The sequence below is a fragment of the Chlorocebus sabaeus genome, chromosome 2 (genome assembly GCF_047675955.1).
Source record: "Chlorocebus sabaeus isolate Y175 chromosome 2, mChlSab1.0.hap1, whole genome shotgun sequence".
In the NCBI taxonomy this organism is placed as follows: domain Eukaryota; kingdom Metazoa; phylum Chordata; class Mammalia; order Primates; family Cercopithecidae; genus Chlorocebus; species Chlorocebus sabaeus.
In genome coordinates this window covers 26,885,339-26,906,559 of record NC_132905.1, presented here as the reverse complement: position 1 = coordinate 26,906,559, position 21,221 = coordinate 26,885,339, and the positions used below count along the sequence as shown (strand labels likewise).

Below are 21,221 nucleotides of genomic sequence, written 5' to 3'. Positions count from 1 at the left end.
CAGCCTCCCGAGTAGCTGGGACTACAGGCGTGCGTCACCACGTCTGGCTAATTTTTTTGTATTTTTAGTAGAGACAAGGTTTTGCCATGTCGGTCACGCTGGTCTCGAACTCCTGACCTCAAGTGATCCGCCTCCCAAAGTGCTGGGATTACAGGCGTGAGCCATCACGCCCAGCCTAGTCTGTTCTTTTTAATTGCTCCATGGTAATTAATAATACACATGTATCATTCTTTATTTAGCTAGTCTCCTGTTTATGGACATTTCAGTGGGATGATGATTTCAAGATCCCATTTACAAATTAAATGAATGAGTTCTTAAGAGAATGAGTTACAGAAATAACAAGGGAATTATCTAGTTAACGTTGATGAAGATTGCAGAGTAGTTAACTATGAAGACAGATTATTTTTATAGCATGAAGTATTGCTAATCCTCCTATCTCTTCCAAAATTGGAGGGCTGCTAAGCCCATCAAGCCTCCTCCTTAGTCTTCTTGCTATGGAATGTTTCCTACTCCCCAGTCGGGGCCACCCATGGGCAGACTTGGGTCACAGTTCCTTCTCCTGTGCTTTCATAACACTTTGTACATACATTAAAGCAGCAACCTGGTTCATTGTCATTATGGTTTGTGTATGGGACAGGAAGGATTTCTTGCCATCTCTGTGTATTCCCTGCACACAGGTGCTCCACATACTACAGCGAAAGTGTTCTCAGCGGGTGTCAAATCAAACCTCTCTGGCCACTTCTTTGGCTAAGCCTTCCATTCCAGTTTGTCTTCCAGTGGAAATGTCAGTACTTGTCGCGTTGTGCTTTATGCAAAAAAGCTTGCTCTGGTTCTGATCCTTGTGTGAGTTGCAATGCCGTTAACTCAGCAGAGAACCCAGAGAACCAAAGTAGAGGCTCCAAGCTCCCTTCTTGGGGTGTCTATTCAACCTGATGGGCCATCTTCCCTCCTCCTCCACTGCCATAATTTCACCCAGTTGCCTAGACTCAATGACAGGCAATGATCCTAAATATAATTCTGCTAATAGGTGGCTATGAATTCAAATGTAGATGGTAATATCGTTACAGCTTCTGGCAATAAATCTTTACAGTTTTTTTTTTAAGCAAAACAGAACACCTCTATTCAACATGATAATTGAGGCTGTTGTCATAAAATAGTTATTATAGAGGCAGGAAAGAAGGCTATTAGAAGGAATTACTTTCTTATAATTATTAAAGGAATCTTTATCTCTTTTTAATTTTTCTTCTTTGCCCTTGATTTGAGGTTGTCACACCTCAATATGGTATTTTAGAAAACCGCCGAAGCTATCCTTCAATTATTTGCCCATCCCTTTATCTCTATTCCTTGATCCTGACTTAGACTGTAAACCAGTGGATTTGGCAAGGATTTCCTTAAGTGTTACATTCAAACCTATCAAATATTTGGAAGGCTTACAGATCTGTTTGCACATAAAAGCGCCTTGGGGTTGCATAATTTGCACATTCAAACTTGGGTTTTAATTCAGAAATTTAACATGTTTTCTGTCTCTTTTGGATGTTTACATTGATTTTAATCTAATTTTAAAATTTCTTATTTATTGACATTAGTCCCTCTTTGTGAAGATGTTTATATGGGACATACAGAATTCAAACACCCTAAGAGTCAACATGGATTGGTTTGTGCTTATAACAAACTCCCAATCTCAGTGGCTTAAAACAACGAAAGTTTATTTTTTGCCCATGCTAGATTCTTTAGGTGGTCAACTGGAGGCTCTGCTTCATGATATCTTTGCTCCAGGACCCTGGCTGAAGGATCAAGCATCTGGACATTGTGTCCGTGTCAGAGGAAAAGAGAGAATCACGCGTTGATTCTTAAAGCTTTCACTTCTGCCCACGTTTCATTGGCCACACTTGACTCCATGGGGGCAGGGAAGTAGAATTCTACCACATGCTCAGAAGGAGAATGAGAAGTACTTGGAGAACAGTACAGATAACTACCATGGCTGTCTAACAAGGAGCTGAAGTGCGTAGATTCTGAGTCAGAGTGCCTGAGCTCGACAGTGGCCTGATCACTTCCTCGCGGTCTGATCTTGAGCAGAGCAGCTTCATCTCTCTCATCTTTTATTTCCTTATCTGAAAAGCAATACCTTACAGAATTGTGAGGATTAAATGAGATAGTCTTTACAAAACCAGTGCCTTTCACATGGTAAGCACTCAATAAATCCTAGCTATCATTAGAACCGAATTCTTACTGATTCGAATGAAAGGTACTGCTTAAGGAATTTTTCCCCTTATTTATTTTAAAGGATACATGAAAAGATTTACTTTTTTTTTTTCCTTTTTCTTCTTTTTTTTTTCTATTTATTTATTTATTTATTTATTTGGTGTATACCGTCCATCCAAAGCCAGAGAAAGACATTTTAGGCCTCGGAATGGGAGAGGTTGGAAATATTACTGGGCTGGGTCAGTAATCTTTACTGGGCTGGGTCATGCCTTTACTCACCTTGAAGAATAGAAAACTTTATATCTGCATGTGAATTCCTGTACACCCACCAGTTGACCTGGCAACTGTCTTCTCTATTTTCATCTAGCTCAGAGTCAAGATCTCCACTGAAGTTGGCATCACAAATGTTGATCTTTCCACTGTGGATAAGGATCAGAGCATTGCACCCAAAACCACCCGGTAGGTGGGATGTCACCTGATCCCTCGGGGAGCTGAGGCTCAAGAGCTAAGAGGAGTATGCCTAGGCACTGAGCCCTCCAGGCATCATTTCTGTAGCAGCAGCCATCCAGCTTGCACCCTAAATTAAAGAGTCTGTGGTTCCACTGGTCCTACACCAGGGATTCTGCCAGGCATCTAAGTGGATTTGGAGGTTTTATATACCAGTGTTTAGTCCATGCACAAACTGTTTATTACCAGTCTGCAACAAGGTAAAGCGCTTACCTCAGGATGTTAGTCTGAGTCAGCTATGTCACTAAGCATATTATTTAGTTCAGATGACAATTTTTAAAATAATGAGACCTTCTCAGTGAAGGAAGCAAGGTATTAATTTACATTCTGGTGCGATCTCATCATCACAGTCCTGAATTTGCTTTTAGTGACCTAATGGCAAGTCTCTCTGGCCCATGATGGGTCTGAAATTAGTTGGAAGCCTCATAGGTGCTTAAAATTGAGATGGCAGATACCCAGCACTAGGGCTGCCATGTCCCCCTCCCAAGTCCATGGAGGCAGTACTAAGAAGTCATAGAGCGTTTGCTCCCACCAAACTCAGACACAGCCTCAGAATCTTTTTTTTAAACATAATCTTCTAAGTAGACACTAACAATTGATCAGAGTTGGGCCAGAATGCTGTACGAAGCCTGCTCATCAGCCCTCCCCCAGATCCTTACTGGCGTAGGGGGGATCCAGATCTCTGGATATAGTCCAGACCCCAACTTCACTCAACTAGGGTAGCTATAGAGGCCAGAAGACAGTAGGGTGAACCCTTAAAGCTCTTTGAAAATGGGATGTTAGCCAGAGGCTGGAAGCCAAGCAGCTGTTCCTTTTAAATCACGTAGAGTTGGCCTTTGTGTCTCTGGCTTGGCTATTTTTGTAGTGATATTGGAGATAAGAGCACTGTTTGAGAATCCACTGAAGTAATGTCTGTGCGAGCACTTTGCTGTTTAATTCTCTGCATAGATGAAGAGTTGGTCCTACTTACAAGTAAATATAAAATATGAGTATAAAATAAAGCCAGGTCTGAGCTCTATAACCATTTGGCTGGTTTATCCCCTGGCCATCTTACCCTAAAATCCCAGGAGATAACTGTGAAAAGAAGTTTTCCCCATCAAGTCTGCCTGTTGGGAAAATGACTTTTTAAAACCCAATTTCAGGGCAGAAAAGTAAATTGAAACAGCGTCCAGGAAAAAAATTTGGCATTAAAAAAAGACAAAGCCGAAAGTACCCTTCTTTCCTTTGTGTCTCCTACCCCTCTTGTTTCTCTGCCTTGCTCACGTGTGCTGCTGGCATCAATCCTGTGATAATTTCTCCTTGTGGTTCTGCCAGCTCGGCTCTCCTGTGTCCCTGCAGAGGCCACACGTGAGCTCCGCTGGTGCCTGACTTTGGTGGAGTTGAGAGCCTTAGGTCCTTGAATTGAAAGCTCAGAGGTACAAGCATCTGCACACAGCATTTCCCCAGATCCTGATGGAAGTTTATTCTGCGCTTTTCTCAGTCCAGGCTTTATCAGTCCAATTTGCCCCCAGGCTGCAGACAGTTCTCCACATCTGTCTGTCTACAACAGAAGTGTTACTATGGGAGAGGGAGGATTAGGCAATGAAGTGAAGTATGTATTTTCCGCCTGTTCTCAGAGATATACTGATCCTCTCTGAAGACTGACTCTATATGCCTCTTTCAGGGTGACGTACCCAGCCAAAGCCAAGGGCACATTCATCGCAGACAGCCACCAGAACTTTGCCTTGTTCTTCCAGCTGGTAGATGTGAACACTGGTGCTGAACTCACTCCTCACCAGGTCAGGAAGACGCCTAGACAGTTCTCTTAACCTGAAATGTGAATGGATACTAGCGTTTACAATGTGGTCTGTAACATGGACTAGAGAGAATTCCACGTTCCTGCTTTCAGATCTTGACCGAACCCTGACAGTCCATCAGGTTCTCCCACGTGACACTCTCACCCTTTTACTGGTTGTAATCCTTCACCTGGGATACATGCTTCTTTCTAAAAAATTAGCTGGTATTGAGGAGAGGTACTTAAGGCAGATTTGCACTTAATTAAGGTCCTTCCTTCCTCCCTCCCTCCCTCCCTCAGACAGAGTCTCGCTCTGTCACCCAGGATGGAGTGCAGTGGTGTGATCTCAGCTCACTGCAACCTCAGCCTCCCGAGTAGCTGGGACTACAGGCATGCATTACTATGCCCAGCTAATTTTTGTATTTTTAGCAGAGACAGGGTTTCACCACGTTGGCCAGGCTGTTCTCCATCTCCTGACCTCAGGTGATCCGCCCGCCTCAGCCTCCCAAAGTGGTGGGATTATAAGCCTGAGCTACAGCATCCGTCCTGAGGCTTTTTCTTTCTGATTTAAAAAAGGGAATATAGGCCGGGCGCGGTGGCTCAAGCCTGTAATCCCAGCACTTTGGGAGGCCGAGACGGGCGGATCACGAGGTCAGGAGATCGAGACCATCCTGGCTAACACAGTGAAACCCCGTCTCTACTAAAAAATACAAAACAGCAGCCGGGCGAGGTGGCGGCGCCTGTAGTCCCAGCTACTCGGGAGGCTGAGACAGGAGAATGGCGGGAACCCGGGAGGCGGAGCTTGCAGTGAGCTGAGATCCGGCCACTGCACTCCAGCCTGGGCGGCAGAGCAAGACTCCGTCTCAAAAAAAAAAAAAAAAAAAGGGAATATACTGGCCAGGCATGGTGGCTCACGCCTGTAATCCCAACACTTTGGAGGCTGAGGTGGGAGGATCACTTGAGTCCAGGAGTTGGAGACCAGTTTGGGCAATATGGTGAGACCTCGTATGTATGTATATAGGTATGTATGTATGTATGTATAAATAAATAAGGGAATATACTGAAATAATTTCGAAAGAAGACCCAAAGCATTTTTTTTATTCTGACCAAAGCAGATTTTGTATTTGTGGGACTCTGAAGAATAGCCCTTTTAACTTGTGCCTACTTTGTGTTATGAAAGCAATAGGCTTTATTTCTTTCATAGAGTAATGAAAATTATTATTTAAAAGATTTTCGAACCATACACTGTTTCCCCCGAGAACCTAATATGGCCCCATGTCCAATCAGACATCCCCACTCCCACACTACCTATCATCACCCTTGATGGGGAGAGTAACCCGCCTTTAGTGTGATGTGAAGGAAGGTTCAGATAAACACTGAATGCTGAAAGACAAAAATGCGGTACCTAGTTTGATATGGGGTACCCTGTACCGATGCTTTAGCAAGGACCAGCAGAGTTGTTGCCTTGAGGCAGCTTCAGGGCAGACCTCAGAGGCAACTGGATTTACTTGGGAACCTTCTTGCTTTCTGTTTCTTGCAGCTGCAGCTGTTGCACTTGTGCCCCAGGAGCACGTTCCTCTATTGCCACAGTCCCAGGAGTCCTCTGCTCCTCTCTCCTCCCTACTCCCAAACTCCAGACAGCTTGATTAGGGCCCTTAGCCAAACCTAACTGACCTTTGAGTACTTTGGCCCCTTACCATTTCCCAGCTTCTTACCAGAATGACATTTGCCGGCCAAATAGCACAAGGGAAGGAAGAGTAGTACAAAGAGAAGAAATTAGAAGACTAAATGGTAGGATCAGATTAGAGCAGGGAGAGTTAGTGAGGAAGTGTAACTTTCACTGAATACTTGTCTCATCCAAAATTCTGTTGTAGAATCATGGCTTAGAGACCTTCCAGGTGGAGGTGGCATTTTGGGGATGGGCCTGGCAGCCGCCTCCACTTGACTGTGATAGGAAGGAGATCTGGCATCTGGACTCCCCATTCCATTCCTGGCCAAGACTAATTGCTATAGTTGGGATGCTTCATGTCTCTGGGCCCCTTTCCCTAAATGCTTTGGTGGTGTTTCTTTGTTGTTCAGGTATAGATTAACAAATGAGATGTGTATTTTCTGTAGATGCAGTGCTGGCTCTGTCACCATGCCAACTCATTTAATGCTTGTGCCTTATGATCTGTAAATTGGATCTGTAAACCTACCTGCCTTGTTGAATTCTTTATTTTGAAACACCTGAAAGAAAAGCTCTGGGTGGTTATCAAGTTTTGGTCCAGTTCTAATGTGCAGATACCTTTTTTTCATGTGCCATTACAGGGGATAAAATGATTAGACTCATTACCATCGTATTGCTATTAACCACTATTTGTTGACTAGCTAGCATAAAGCATTCCCTGCACTAATGCTCAGCATACAGTATTGCAAATCTTCACACAGATATGCTACATCTGGAAGTTAATTTCTGTGCTGTAAAGTTGAGGAAATCAAAGCACAAGGAGGTTAAGTAACTTGCTCAGCTAGTAAGTAGTAGAAGCAAATCTGTCTGTCTTCCAAGCTGAGGCTCTCTCCATGAAACTGGGTTGCCCTGCTTGATTAGGACTCTGCCTTACTATCAATACCCAAGCCTCCTCTACTAAATCTTTAGCTGGAGGCACTAGGAAATTGAAAATGGACCTCTTACAGTTCCACCTCATTTCCCTTCTTTTCACCCTCTGGTGAAGCAGTTAATTGGGCAGCAAAGTGACCAAAAGGCTGGCGGGAAAAAGAAATTGCAGCGATAGCAAAGGGCTTAAATCATCCGCAAACTGGGCACTCAGCCTCCTACTAGTCGAGAATTGGCTGGACCCGTAAGTTAAATTTACTTCCTTGTACCAGCAAAAAGTTATCTCTGAGCTAGGAACTAGGGTGGCATGGCCACTCCTTCTACTCTCTGGGGCAGGTCTGGCAGATCTGAGAGCTCTCACTGTGACAGAGAGCTAACTGTCTGCTGCCCGGTGGATTCGATGTTAGGCCCAGGGAGAATTTTGAAATTTTCAGATGAAAGGTTGGATTATTCTTCCATCTAGACATTCGTCCGACTCCATAACCAGAAGACTGGCCAGGAAGTGGTGTTTGTTGCCGAGCCAGACAACAAGAACGTGTACAAGTTTGAACTGGATACCTCTGAAAGAAAAATCGAATTTGACTCTGCCTCTGGCACCTACACTCTCTACTTAATCATTGGAGATGCTACTTTGAAGAACCCAATCCTCTGGAATGTGGTATGTGCCTGAATGTACCCCGACTCAGGTGACAGTGGCTGTGCCCTAGGCACTGGTGGCTCCTTTTCAGGGGCGTGGGGCTCTTCACCTTCGCCTTGCCTGTGCCTCCTATAGTGTGATAAAGAAGCTTGGGAGGTGAGGCACTGTGTGCGGGCTCCATAAATAGTCCTGGGGTCATGCATGTGGCTTGGCAACATGGTACGTGCTTAATAAATATTAAGTGAGTGAAGGAAGTATAAACTTTTGTGAGTGCTAGTATCTGTGAATTTCTATAAACGTTATACAGACAGGCCGTGTTCATATTATAGCAAGGCACTATGGGGGTTACATAGATGTGAAAGTTAAGATCTTTGAGATATGGCATAGCTCATAGAGAGATGAGATCTGAATTCTGATAACAATTTTAACTAATAACCAACTAATTAACTAATAACCATGTGTAGCATGTTGTCGTTTACATAGTGCCTCCCTTCATGCCTCACTTTGGATTGGTGTGATGAGAGTAAATGTCATGCAAGACAGGGCATTTGAGCAAGGGGTTGAAGAATGGCAAGAGTTTATCAGATCTGGGGCTGTGGGGTGATCATTGGGGATGAGCCTGCAGAAAGCTCAAGGTGCTTTCAGTGCGATGGGAGCGGTTGTGTTTTGCCAGAGCACCTGACTCCTGTCAAAAGTGGGAGGTGATGAGCTTGGAAAGGTGGCAGAGGCCAAATTGCAGGCTTTGAGTGGTGGTTGACTCACTTTGCAAGACAAAGGGGCAGCTGCGTTTTCTCGTATGGTATTCAAGACTTCTTTTCTTCTCCTGGACTTCAGACTGTTTTTGCACCAGAGCACATACTCATTTCTTTCTCTCTTTTTCAAATGTGACTAAATCACACTTCCCAGGGACACCAAGCAGTTTCTGATTGCAACTGTAACAGCCTGTGTACCAGCTGGGATTTTTGTATTAAGCACCTCTATGGGGCTACTATACCAGCAGAAAATTAGAAGTCTTGCTCTAAAAAGCATTTTCAACAAATACTTGTTTTGTTCTTGAAGTTTTTACTGCCTCAATTTGTCAGCTAATGGATCAGAAGTGATTGGGACTGCCTGGAGCTTTTTTCAGTTATGGTCTTAGACGTGAGTCAGAGAATATTATCTATTGAGTTTCACTCACTTCTCTGCCCCTGTGCTTTTAAAGACTGTCCTTATTTTTCTAGGCTGATGTGGTCATCAAGTTCCCTGAGGAAGAAGCTCCCTCGACTGTCCTGTCCCAGAACCTTTTCACTCCAAAACAGGAAATTCAGGTATATCCCAAAGGGCTTATCCGCTAAACATGGGGGAGAAGAGAGGGCAGCAAAGCCCTGGACTGTGTCTCTGCTCCCTTTAACTTGTTTTATGATATTTGATAGTTTGATCCTCACACCCTGTGGATTAGGCAGGGTACATGGCAGCCCTATCTTTGAACGGAGCAAACAGGTTTAAAGAGTCCAGTGACTAACCCCCAGAAAGCAGAGAGTGGAAGATGAAATCAGAACCTGAGTCTGGTTTTCCTGACATCCGGCAGGTTCAACCCTCGGACCACAGCTTGTTAGCTATGAGCGCAGATGGTTTTAGCGTTTATCCTCCCTGCTTCTGCGTAAATCAAGGCTGATGGGGCGACAGGTGGGAAAACTCACCTGGGAGAACAGGGCTCTACTTTCTTAGGCAAGTCCTTGGATAAGCAAGCCTGGTCCTGCCCTGCACACAGGACTGTTGTGAGAATCAAAGTTGATAACAGATGAGTAAAGAAAGGCTTTCAAATGTTTCTAAAGCCCTTTACAAAATAAACACAATAATTTTATTTGGGTACTGGTTAAGGAAACTGAGGTGGATCCACTCAGTGGACTATTTTGCAATCTTGAGAAATGATTGTACTTGGAAACCTACATACAAATTAATGTTGAAGTGTCAAAAACAGACTACCTGTTGTCATTCCACTTTAAAAAAAACAAGTGCCCAAAGGGTAGAGTAGTAGGATTGTTTATAAAACTCCTCTTCATATTGGTACAGCATTGTTTAAGAACGTAAAATGCAGCTAACTGATAGGTGTAATTGTGATGATGATGAAGGGTGCTGGCTGAAGTAGGTGGCAACAGCTGCTATAATGTTAGAAATCCTTTAATGGCAGCAGCAGCAAAGAAGAGCAGAGGTGAAAATTTAGGAACAGGAGGCTCAAGTGGGGCTGCCACATCATGGAGCTGGAGTGGCTGGGCATTGGCAAGCAGAAAAGGCAGGCACAAGTTGACACATTGGAGGAAAAATCTTTTTTAAAAAGTTCTGTTTGCATAATGAGTTACAGCTTACAAAGCATAATCAAATGCACTATTTCATTTGGTCTTTAGAGTATCTTTACAAGCCTAGCAGGGTGGTCATGACCCTCCCCACCCCCAGTTTTCCAGCTGGAAACTGAGGTGAAGAGTGGGACAGCGACTTCCCTTCTGGTCACACAGCCATACATATCAGTTTGGGCCTAAACAGAGGTCTCCAGACTCCCACACCATTGTTGCTTCTGCTAGGTCACACTATCTAGGTGAGCGTTGTAAAGAGAATTCATGTAGAATTGCTCAGGGAAAAAAAAAATAAAACCAAGAAATATCATCAGAATGCTTGTCCAGCCTTCTGGTTTAACTCTGGAAATCAGAGTTGGGCCAGGCATGGTGGCTCACACCTGTAATCCCACTTTGCAGGGCCAAGGAGGGAGGATCACTTGAGGTCAGGAGTTCGAGACCTAGTGAGACTGTCTCTACAGAGAATTTAAAAATTAAGCTGGGTGTGGTGGCGCATACCTGTAGTCCCAACTACTTGGGAGGCTGAGGCGGGAGAATCTTTTGAGCCCAGGAGTTTGAAGTTACAGCGAGCTATGATGGTGCTACTGCACTTCAGCCTGGGTGACAGAGTGAGGTCCTGTCTCTTTAAAAAAAAAAAGAAGAAGAAATGAGAGCGGGAAATTTGTTTAGGGCTTCCTTAGAGCCATGGCTCAGGGAGAGAGGGATGAATTATGGTTGGAAAGATTTGTAGTGAGGCTCTGTTACCTTTTAAAAAGAGATGGTGTTACCACCATTAGCCAATTAAGTGGGGCAGCAGCATATGCCAGGGCCACCCTAGGAACCCAGAAACGTTGCAAGTCCAGAGTCCTGCCTCAGTCGTGTCACTCAAGCCATCTGTATACCTGGGCACCCTCTTTGGCACTAGCCAGATGCCACGTGATGGCTTGCATTCTCTGGCTTCTAAATGGCAGTGAGTCTTTGAGGGGAATAAAGGGTTGGCCAAGCAGTGAGCTGGGGTTGATGTAGTCTCTGTGGAAGGGAGACCTCTGGGATCAAAAGACAGCATTGAGAAGAGGCAAAAGGCCACGCGGCTACTTGTTGCCCAGTATGCCATAGCCTCTGGGTGGCATATCCTCTTCATGACTGACATTGATGCTTTGGTCCCTGGTATACATGGCTGCCCCAGCTGGGAATGGCACATTCTTAAATCTTCTCGGTTTGTCTTTCGGCAGCACCTGTTCCGTGAGCCTGAGAAGAGGCCCCCCACCGTGGTGTCCAATACATTCACTGCCCTGATCCTCTCGCCGTTGCTTCTGCTCTTTGCTCTGGTGAGTGGCCGTAATTAGCGTGGGCAGCATGCGTCTGGCGCCAGACCCAGCAGATGCATTCCTTCCAAAGGAGGCTGTGTTGTTTGGCCTCAGCAAAGCTCCAGAGGGTTCCAGCAGCTGTGACCTGAACTGATGCTTAAGACATTTTAGAGTGACCAAAAGTTCCCACTGTGGAGGAGTGGCCAAATTGCCCCATTAACAAGTGGGCATGAGAAAGTACTTGACAGCCACTAGGAATGACAAAAGTGGATGGACTGTGATGCCGTAGGAGAGTTCAGATGAGATCTAGTGTGAACAGAGTGGGACCCGATGCTGGTAGCTATAAAAAACAGCACAAAGGCTGTGCATTTCAGCACTGCTTGGGGCAGAAAACCAGAAACAACCTAAAGTCCATACGACGGAATAATATGCAGCTTTTCAAAGAATGGATAGGTTTATATGCCAATAGGACAAGATTGCCAAGATGTGTTACTGAGTGAAAAAGGCAAGGGGTAGGTTAGTGTGTTTAGTATGATCCTCTGTAAAGTTTTAAAAGGTGGCCGGGTGTGGTGGCTCATGCCTGTAATCCTAGCACTTTGGGAGGCCGAGGTGGGAGGCTTGCTTGAGCTCAGGTGTTTGAGTTCAGCATGGGCAACATAGCAAGACCCTATCTCTACTAAAATTAGAAAATTAGAAAGAAAAAAAATTAATGGTGACGTATGCCTGTAGTCTCGGCTACTTGAGGGGCTGAGGTGGGAAGATCACATGAGCCTGGGAAGTTGAGGCTGCAGTGAGCCCTGCATTCTAACCTGGGTGACAGAGTGAGACCCTGTCAAAAAAAAAAATAAGTTTTAAAAGGCGACATGTGTTAGTGTTGGTCATCTGTGAGGAGAGGACATTCTGGAGAATGTAGAGGAACTAACTTTTACCTTTTCTCCTTTTCAGTACCATTTGAATTTTTTTTTTTTTTTTTTTTTTTTTAGCCAATTGTGTTTTTTTCTTTTTTCTAATTATAAACAAACATAAATGTGTATCCTCAAAGCTCAGAGAATTTTGAGAAAACACTCATTAGATCTTACTTTTGGAAAGTTGCCTATGTTCCTAATTAATTTGTTGCTTTTAATAAAAGAATTACTGTTTAAATCTAGATAAATCTAGAAGGCTTGCTACAGATTTTCAGAAACCAGACCTAGGGTATGAACACCTGTTCTTATATTTGAGTGATGAGAATTTCAAAAGACATGGAACCAACAGCAAAAGCATGAATGTCACCAGCTGCCGGCGGGTTTATCTTACCAATTCTTAGAGAACTTAATGGGGGTGTCTGTTACCTTATAAATGCAGTTTCTGACCTTTCAGCTTCATGATCTCACCTGTTTTAAAACAGTAGGGTTTGCCATCATTAAAAATGATGTTCAGGTTTGAGTTACATGAGCCCATTTGAGAGCAGGTGCTGAATGCCTTTCTAAAGAAAAAAGGAAACAAATTTTCCTGAGGGCTTATAATAGGGTGGTTGTCACTTGGAAGAATTCCCTGTCTTTCTAGGATGCATGAACATTGAAGCCTTGGGGCTGTTGATGGGATTAGCATTGGCATGGTTTGTGTTGCCTCCCTTTTAAGTTCTAATGCCTTTTAAATTTATTTCTCCCCATCATTCAGTGGATCCGGATTGGTGCCAATGTCTCCAACTTCACTTTCGCTCCTAGCACGATTATATTTCACCTGGGACATGCTGGTAAGTGCCCCAGACTGCTAATTCCATTTAACCTCCTCTGACATTTAGCCTGCCCACACAAAAGCCCTGTTAAGTAGACCCACAACCTATTAACTATAATGACTTAATAGCATAACATTTCCCTTTTCCTCCTGGCCTTTTAGGACAGTTAATATGATGATAAACCTGTTTGGTCCATCACTTAGAACAGCTGTCATTACATTGGGCTTCGTTGTACTGCGCCACTGTTGGCAGATCATTTACCCTCAGTTAATAACCCTGTTTATTTCCAGAGATTACTCACTTATCGTATCTTTACATTGAGCAATCTTCCTGGATGAAGAGCGTTAATGCAGTTTCCAAAGGTTATCTTTCCCCACCCTATCGATCTTCACATTTGCTGGCGGTTCTGTCTGTGCAGTAATAGAAAACAGTCCTTTCCACAGTCAGATATGCTGTCCTGCATCGTTCTCTGGAGACCTGAGGACTTCAACAGCCTAAACATAACGAGATAGTAAATTCACAAATCACTTAAGAGGCTTTTGATGCTATTGGATCGGGGTGCCTTGCATTTCACTGTGACTTTAATATTTTTTGTTCTTTTTTTTTTTTTTTCTGAGACAAGGTCTTACTCTGTCACCTAGGCTGGAGTGCAGTGGTGCACTCACCACTCACTGGAGCCTCGACCTCCCAGACTCAGGTCATCCTCCCACCTCAGCCTCCAGAGTAGCTGGGACTCCAGGCGTGTGCCACCACATTTGGCTAATATTTGTATTTTTTGTAGAGATGGGGTCTTGCTGTGTTCAGAGCTGGTCATGAACTCCTTGGCTCAAGCAGTCTTCCTGCCTTTGGCCTCCCAGAGTGCTAGGATTATGGGTGTGAGCCACCATGCCTGGCCTGACCTTAATATTTTTAAAATTATTTGCCTCTTTCAGGAGTCACTATCTTTATGCCCATAGTAAACAGATTCTGTAGGGGTGTGTAGATATAAGTCCCTTGAAATTGTAGGCAAATGTTTGTATTTTTCTGGGGAAAGAGAGAGTTGTGACTTTGATCAGATTATTATGGTGCAGTGGTCCGTGACCTCAGAAATGGTTGGGAACCCCACTGTAGTTCATCCGTCATCTCTCTGGGCAAAACTGACAGGATGACCTTTCTCTCTGGCTCAGTTCCTGGATATGAACGATAGCCCTCTGGGGTCAGACCGAGAAGAAAACCTGAATATAAATTTGTTGAGAGCCATGGCTTTTCTTGCCGGTGTCCTTTTTGTGCTTGTTTTCTCATTTGATTCTCATCATAGCCCTGATGAGGGTGACTGGGGCAGGAATTACGATCCCTTTTGACAAGTTGGGAGAATTTGGGCTCAGAGAAGTTAAGCGGCTGGTAAGGACAGGGCCTGGACCAGACCCCAGGGCTCTCCGTTCCCAGCTCTGAGCCCTTTTCACTCAGCCTTCTTCCTGAGACCTCCTTTCTTCCTTCCTGGTCACAGTGGCAAATTATACTTACAGGTTTTTTGGGGTGTTTTTTCCCCCATAAAAAAGGAAATTATTCAGTTATTTATATCCTGTTTTTTTTTATTTATTTTTTATTTTTTATTTTTGAAATGGAGTCTTGCTCTGTCTCTCCCAGGCTGTAGTGCAATGGTGCGATCTTGGCTCACTGCAGCCTCTGCCTCCGCCTCCCGGGTTCAGGCAATTCTCCCACCTCAGCCTCCCAAGTATCTGGGATTATAGGCGTGCACCACCACACCTGGCTAATTTTGTATTTTTAGTAGAGACGGGGTTTCACCATGTTGGTCAGGCCGGTCTCGAATGCCTGACCTCAGGTGATCCTCCCGCCTCGGCCTCCCAAAGTTCTAGGATTACAGGTATGACTCCCACACCCGGCCTATTTATATCCTGTATTTTTGTTAAGAATTTGAAAAATGAAATGAATCCTAAATGTAACATGACAGAGGAGTTTTAAACAAAAGCAGAGAAATAGGTATAAGCAGGAACATGGCACAGGTCACTGAAGTCCAGTTGTTAACCCTGTTTTTTTGGTTTTTGGTTTTTGGTTTTTTTTGAGATGAGGTATCACTCTGTCACCCAGGCTGAAGTACGGTGGTGTGATCAAGCTCACTGCATCCTTGACTTCCCAGGCTCAAGCAATCTTCCTACCTCAGCCTCCTAAGTAGCTGGGACTATAGACATGGGCCATTACGCCTGACTAATTTTTTGAATTTTAGTAGACATGAGGTCTCAATGTTTGCCCACGATGGTCTTGAACTCCTGAGCTCAAGCAGTCCTCCTGCCTCAGCCTCCCAAAATGTTGGGCTTACAGGTGTGAGCCACTGTGCCTGCCACCCTGGATTTCTTGGTGGCCACAGCTGAGAGGCTAATATATTGAGTTAGCTACTTTTTGGCATCCGAGCAAAGGAATGAAACAAAGGAATGAAAAAGGTGTAGGACTACAGACCTTTTCATGATCCAGCAGTTGCTGCCCCTAACTTTCCTCAACCCCGGGGCAGCATTATGTTTCATTTATTTGGATGTCATGACACCTCTTCTTGCAGCTATGCTGGGGCTCATGTATGTGTACTGGACTCAGCTCAACATGTTCCAGACCTTGAAGTACCTGGCCATCTTGGGCAGTGTGACGTTTCTGGCTGGCAATCGGATGCTGGCCCAGCAGGCAGTCAAGAGGTAAGGCTGGACATGGGCCAGGGATCTAGAGTAGGGTTAGAAATACTCAGCTCTGCCAGCCTAGCTCTTTGAAGGGTAGGTGGCAAAATGATTTGTGTCCTTAGGGGCAAGTCTGGCACCTTAACCTAGCCCAATACAGAAGCCATAAGCACTTTGAAGTCAAAAAAAGAGGCCTTAGTGGTCAGCTTTGAATGTATTACAACCATAGTAATTTATGCCCCAATACAATAGAATGAGGGAGGAAAATTATTGCTTTATGAAGATGAAAGTGCATTCATAGATGTGGCAGAAGATTAATTCGTTAGCTGTGTAAAAATTCTCTGCTGCCACAGAGAATCCTGCCCTGCCCTTCCCACCCTCAACATGTCCCAGAGAGTTGCTCCTCTGTAACCCTCACAGCTCCAGGAGCTTGTCCCAGAAGCACGAGGTCTGTGTTATTTCCCACAGAAGCTGAGGCAGGTTTTGCAGAGGCTCCCGGCAAGGAGTATCTCCTCAGTAGCCTCCACCTCCCCGGGACCCAGACAAGCTTAGAGTCACACGGGTGGTCAGACAGACCTTGACATGGGCAGCTTGCTGGCAGCTTGACTTGCTAAACAGAATTGGAGGCAAATTTAAATGTCACAAAGGTGTTCCTCATTGATTTGACTTTATTAGAACCTGAGTGATTTCAGCCACGCAAAGGCCAATAAGAAAAGATCAGAATTGCTTTCACCTCTGGAAATCGTTTTCAGATATGCCTCTTTCTTGTATCCAGGACGTTTGTTGGAAGAATGTAACTCGATAGTGTACCCTCAACGTGGCTGCCAGTTAGGGTGCTGGGATCAGAGAGAGGCTTTTTCAGGGAGACCATCAGTGGGTGGGAGAAGGTGTCTCATCTCCGCCCGAGTCTCCATTGTGAACTTTCTGAGCATTTCACCATGGAGACTCGGCACAGACGTGTTCCTTGGCTTTCCTGTAGGAATCCAGGGCCCACCAGAGCTTCCCTTAGCACCAGCAGTGGCAGCTGGTTCATTTTTTCCACCTTCCAGTAGCCTTTTCCTGGTGGCTCTGCATTGTACCTGAGAAAGAGCCAGGACTCAGTTGTTTTTGCAAAGCAGAACGCTGTTCCCGTGCAGCACCTGCCTGGGCCCCCAGAGAGCCAGAAGACTGTGCTCTACTAAGTTCTCTCTTTTCTGGAAGTCGCCCACTCAAGAAGAATGAAATCTGCCGGGCATGGTGGCTCACGCCTGCAATCCCAGCACTTTGGGTGGCTAAGGCCGGAGGATCGCTTGAGCTCAGGAGTTCGAGACCAGCCTCGGCAACACAGTGCGACCTCGTCTCTAAAAAAAATTATGAAAATAAAAAATAAGAACAAAATCAAGGTGAGAATTGAGTAGAAACCATTTGGTTTACATCCTGCTTAGCAGGAGTTCCTAATCTGGAATCCTAAAGTTGTATGCATTTTCTGGGGGGAGAGACTATGGTTTCTATCAGAATCCCAGAAGGATCAGTAACTCCTCCCTCTCCCCTACTCATGTATTCCGTTCAGAAGCTTAAAGCCCACTCTTTCCCTGTGAGTCCTAGAATGAACTCTACCCTGGAAAAATCGGTGACCCTAATGGAAGCTCTGGTTGGGTGTTTGTCATTTCTTTCCTCAGCTGATTTCTCCCCTCGCTGTCCTTTCTTGATTCTCAAACCCTCTTTCCTTTGGCAGGATCGCTGCAGAGCAGAGCAGTAGATTGGCAAAATATAGGACACTACGGTAAAGATGAAGGGTGGACTCATCCCAGAAGCAGGGTCCCTTCCCCGTCTTGCCTGCCTCATGCATGTCAGTTATCTCTCTAGTTTTCAGCCCACTTGCTCTTCCCACCCCTCCCTACGACACAGCTGAATTCTGAGGCTGCTTTTCAAGTTGCTAGATGAGGTTGTGACTGGACCAGGGCAAAAGCTTCCTGAATTAGCCCAGCTGATGGGATAACTTTGCAATGAGCAGCTTTGGCCTGGCTTTGACTGTATAAGACTTCATTCTCCCTCATATCCCATGGGGTACTTATTTATTTATAGACAAGCCTCTCTCTCTGTTTCCAGGACAGCTGAGATGAGGATAAGACAAATCCAAAATTCATTAAATGATGGTCCCGTGGCAAATCCTGGCACACCTTGTCACTGTTTCTAGACTTTTCTATAACACCAATCTCTAGGTGGGCTAAAGAGTGTGGTTTGGGGAGACTGTAAATTATGAAGGACTGATGGCCACAGATCAAAGCTAGCATCAGAATCCAGGTTCCTAGCACTCAGGGTATGTTAAAAGGGCTGCTCCCCATGTGACTAAAATGTGAAGTGAAATCCCACTCGTTATCCTTCTGCATCTCAGTCCGAGGATGGGAGGGAAGTGGAGGGAAGGAAAGCGAGTGTCTGATGCTTCATTGATCTGCTCCTCGAGACCAGGGACTGGCAAAAGTTTTCTGTAAAGAGCCAGATAGTATTTTAGGCTTAACTGGCCATATGGTCTCTTGGCACCAACTACTCAGCTCTGTCACTGTCATGTGAAAGCAGCCATAGACTGTATAAACAAATGGGCGTGGCTGTGTTCCAACAAAACTTTATTCATCAAGACAGGTGGTGGGCTGGATTTGGCCTGAGTGGCACAGTTTGCTGACCCCTGCCCTAGACCAACAAAGGGAGGGAGGTATTTGAATTTTCAAGTCATGTTCTCTTTTATCCTTTGCCTTGGAAATGGCTTTCCCTGCCAAAGTCACAAAACCATCTAATTTCTAATCCTCTGAAAATAGGAGAGATCAACAAAAGCATAGGATTTGGAGCCTTTCCACGGATGTGTTAGCATAAGCTGGGTCACCTATCCTCAACACAGAAGGGAACTGCATTTGTTTTGTTTGTTTTTGTTTGTTTTTTCCAGGTTTTAATGGAGTTATAATTTATCTGCAGAAAAATGTACCCTTTTTAGTGTACAGTTCTGTGAATCCTGAAAAACCTATGTAGTCATGTAACCACCACCTCAATCAAGATATAGATATTGCCACACTCCAAAGAGTTCCCCAGTGCCCCTTTTAGAGTCACAGCTTTCTCCCACCCCCATTCTGTGGCTACGCCCATTTGATTTTATCCTAAATTACGGTCACTCTGTCTGAGATTTGCTTTCAGAAATTGTCCTTTCTGCTAAATGTTGAGTTATTTAATTCTGTAACTCAATTTTCTTTTCTTGATTAAAAAGAACTTTTTTTTTATAGAGATGGTGTCTCATTGTGTTGCCCAAGCTGGTCTCAAGCTCCTGGGCTCAAGCAATCCTCCTGCTTTGGCCCCTAAAACTGCTGGGATTATAGGCGTGAGCCACCTTACTCAGCCTCTTGATTTTTAAAGTCAGTTCCTACTCTGCTATCCCCAAATCATTGCTTGAGGAAGAGGAAAGTCACTTGATCATTTGGACATTTGGTACTTCCTAGTATTTGAAAGGAAACCCCCTGGTAGCAAAGTGTTCTCGATCTGAGGGCAGACATTGATCTGAGCAGACATAATGTGGGACATAAGTTCTAGCCATAGTCGGTGGTTGTGGGCCACTACCCTTCAGCTGTTCTTATTTCATACTCGTGCTATCCCTTCTGCATGAACGTTTCTGAATGCACATATTTTAGTGTACCTAGGAACTTCTGAATGTTGGCAAGGAATTAGGGGTGCACACCCCAGCCCTCAAGATTAATTCCGTGCCTGTGCATGTCTTTTGGAACTGCTTTATTAAAGGGTTTGGAGCCTGCCATTCTGCAAGACTGGGTCATTATCACCTTAGTCCTCACCCCTGGGAAGAGCTGCCACTGAAGGATGGATGCTGTGTGTGTTGGCAACCCTGCCTCTGCTTGCTGGAGCCTGCCGGCATCGGTTACTCACTGCAACCATCTCCTCAGCTGCACAGTCTGGCTAGATTGTCATTTTCATTCATTGTGTTTCTCCATCCCTCCTTAGAATCTAGGGAAAGGCAGCAGAAGGGAAAAAGAGAATACAGGAGATACATTTTTATCGCCTTTAACACTTTCTGTGAGCTGAGTCCTGTTTTTGAGAATCTTTCTGTGTTAGATCTCAGTGTGACTTGGCAAGAACACGGCCACACAGCAGGAATGTGCAGGTTTCTGTAATGAATGGTCAGGATGTCATCTAAGCTACAGAAGGGCCACGTGTTGGTTGGCAGAGCTGGAGTCTGGGAGATTGATGAGCATTCTTTAAACTTTCCTCTCTGTTCATCTAATTGAAATTTACACTATGTTTTTGGCCTTGCACGGTGAGAGGTGTGCCTGGAATTACCTCATCTCCTTATGTTGTCACATACCACTTTCTTAGTTATTATTGAGTTTGTTTTGTTGTTTGTATTTAAGTTGTCATCAGCTTAATTATGAACTAGCCGTCTCATGTTCTTTTGTAAAATGAGATGGGGCATACATAAATAGACTTGGTAGATAAATGATTATTCCCTTATAAATGGGCTCTTAAGAGCGGGAGAGTACCTTGGTGTCTCTGTTGTCACCAGTTAGGAACTGTAACTGTGAACTGAAACCCTCAGTAATTCTGTGTTTGTCTCCATTTTCTTTCAGAACAGCACATTAGTTCCAGAAGAAGGATGGAAATTCTGAAAACTGAATGTCAAGAAAAGGAGTCAAGAACAATTCACAGTATGAAAAGAATGCAAAAAAAAAAAAAACAACTTTATTTAAAAAAGAAAAAAGTCCAGATTGTAGTTATACGTTTGCTTGTTGTTTTTCAGTTTCCTGAACACAGAGCAGATACCTGGTGAGCTCAGATAGTCTCTTTCTCTGGCACTGTGCAAGATGCTGTGAATATTCCTAAGTTACACCCATATGTTGCATTTGAAAAGTTGAAATGTGTAATTGTTTTGGAATAAAGAGGATAATAATAGGAACAAAGGCCTGATTGAGAGCTTATTCTCGTACTTTTGGGCGGTGGGGTCCTTGGATATATGACATGAGGACTTAGTTGGCAATGCTGTTGATGCCAGCATATTTCTCCAGGCCTTTAGACATTGGTCCTTCTTGCCCCTTGCTCCTGACAGAACAGACAACTGCCTGGAAAGGCCAGCTTCCTTTCTTCTTCTCCAGCAGTGAGCACCAGCTGTCTGCATAGGAGTCCTGTTGGTATCTGAAGGTGCCATTTGGACTTCTAGGAGTCCAAGGGGATGGGTTTTTATCCCCTTTAACATTTTCTGTGAGCTGAGTCCCATTTTTGAGAATCTTTCTGTGTTAGGTTAGATACTGAGTGTGACTTGGCAAGAACACAGCTACACAACAGGAATGTGCAGGTGGACCACAGCTAGGATCTCTGCACAGTTAGGATATCTGCGCAGCTAGGACCTCTGCTTAAGGCTCTTGTCTTGGGGCCGGGCGCAGTGGCTCACGCCTGTAATCCCAGCACTTTAGGAGGCCGAGGCAGGTGGATCACTTGAGGTCAGGAGTTTTGAGACCAGCCTGGCCAATATGGTGAAACCCTGTCTCTA

The 21,221-nt window shown here is 44.6% G+C and overlaps 1 protein-coding gene across 3 annotated transcripts in view; it reads left to right on the top strand.

The window, feature by feature from the left end:
- Positions 1-20,634, top strand: part of RPN2 (ribophorin II) — a 60,438-nt gene extending 39,804 nt beyond the window's left edge. Inside the window, exons 10-18 of one of the 3 annotated variants that reach the window (XM_008018029.3) lie at positions 2,570-2,661; positions 4,373-4,487; positions 7,540-7,734; positions 8,934-9,020; positions 11,255-11,350; positions 12,989-13,064; positions 15,598-15,727; positions 17,421-17,468; positions 20,305-20,634. In XM_008018029.3, coding sequence (XP_008016220.2) covers positions 2,570-2,661; positions 4,373-4,487; positions 7,540-7,734; positions 8,934-9,020; positions 11,255-11,350; positions 12,989-13,064; positions 15,598-15,727; positions 17,421-17,468; positions 20,305-20,317 — 852 coding nt within the window. In that variant the 3' untranslated portion in view covers positions 20,318-20,634. Of the gene's footprint in view, positions 1-2,569; positions 2,662-4,372; positions 4,488-7,539; positions 7,735-8,933; positions 9,021-11,254; positions 11,351-12,988; positions 13,065-15,597; positions 15,728-16,906; positions 17,091-17,420; positions 17,469-20,304 lie in introns of those variants that run through there. The other 2 variants (XM_008018042.3, XM_037982788.2) reach the window with 2 other exon arrangements.
- Positions 20,635-21,221: the final 587 nt, after the last annotated feature.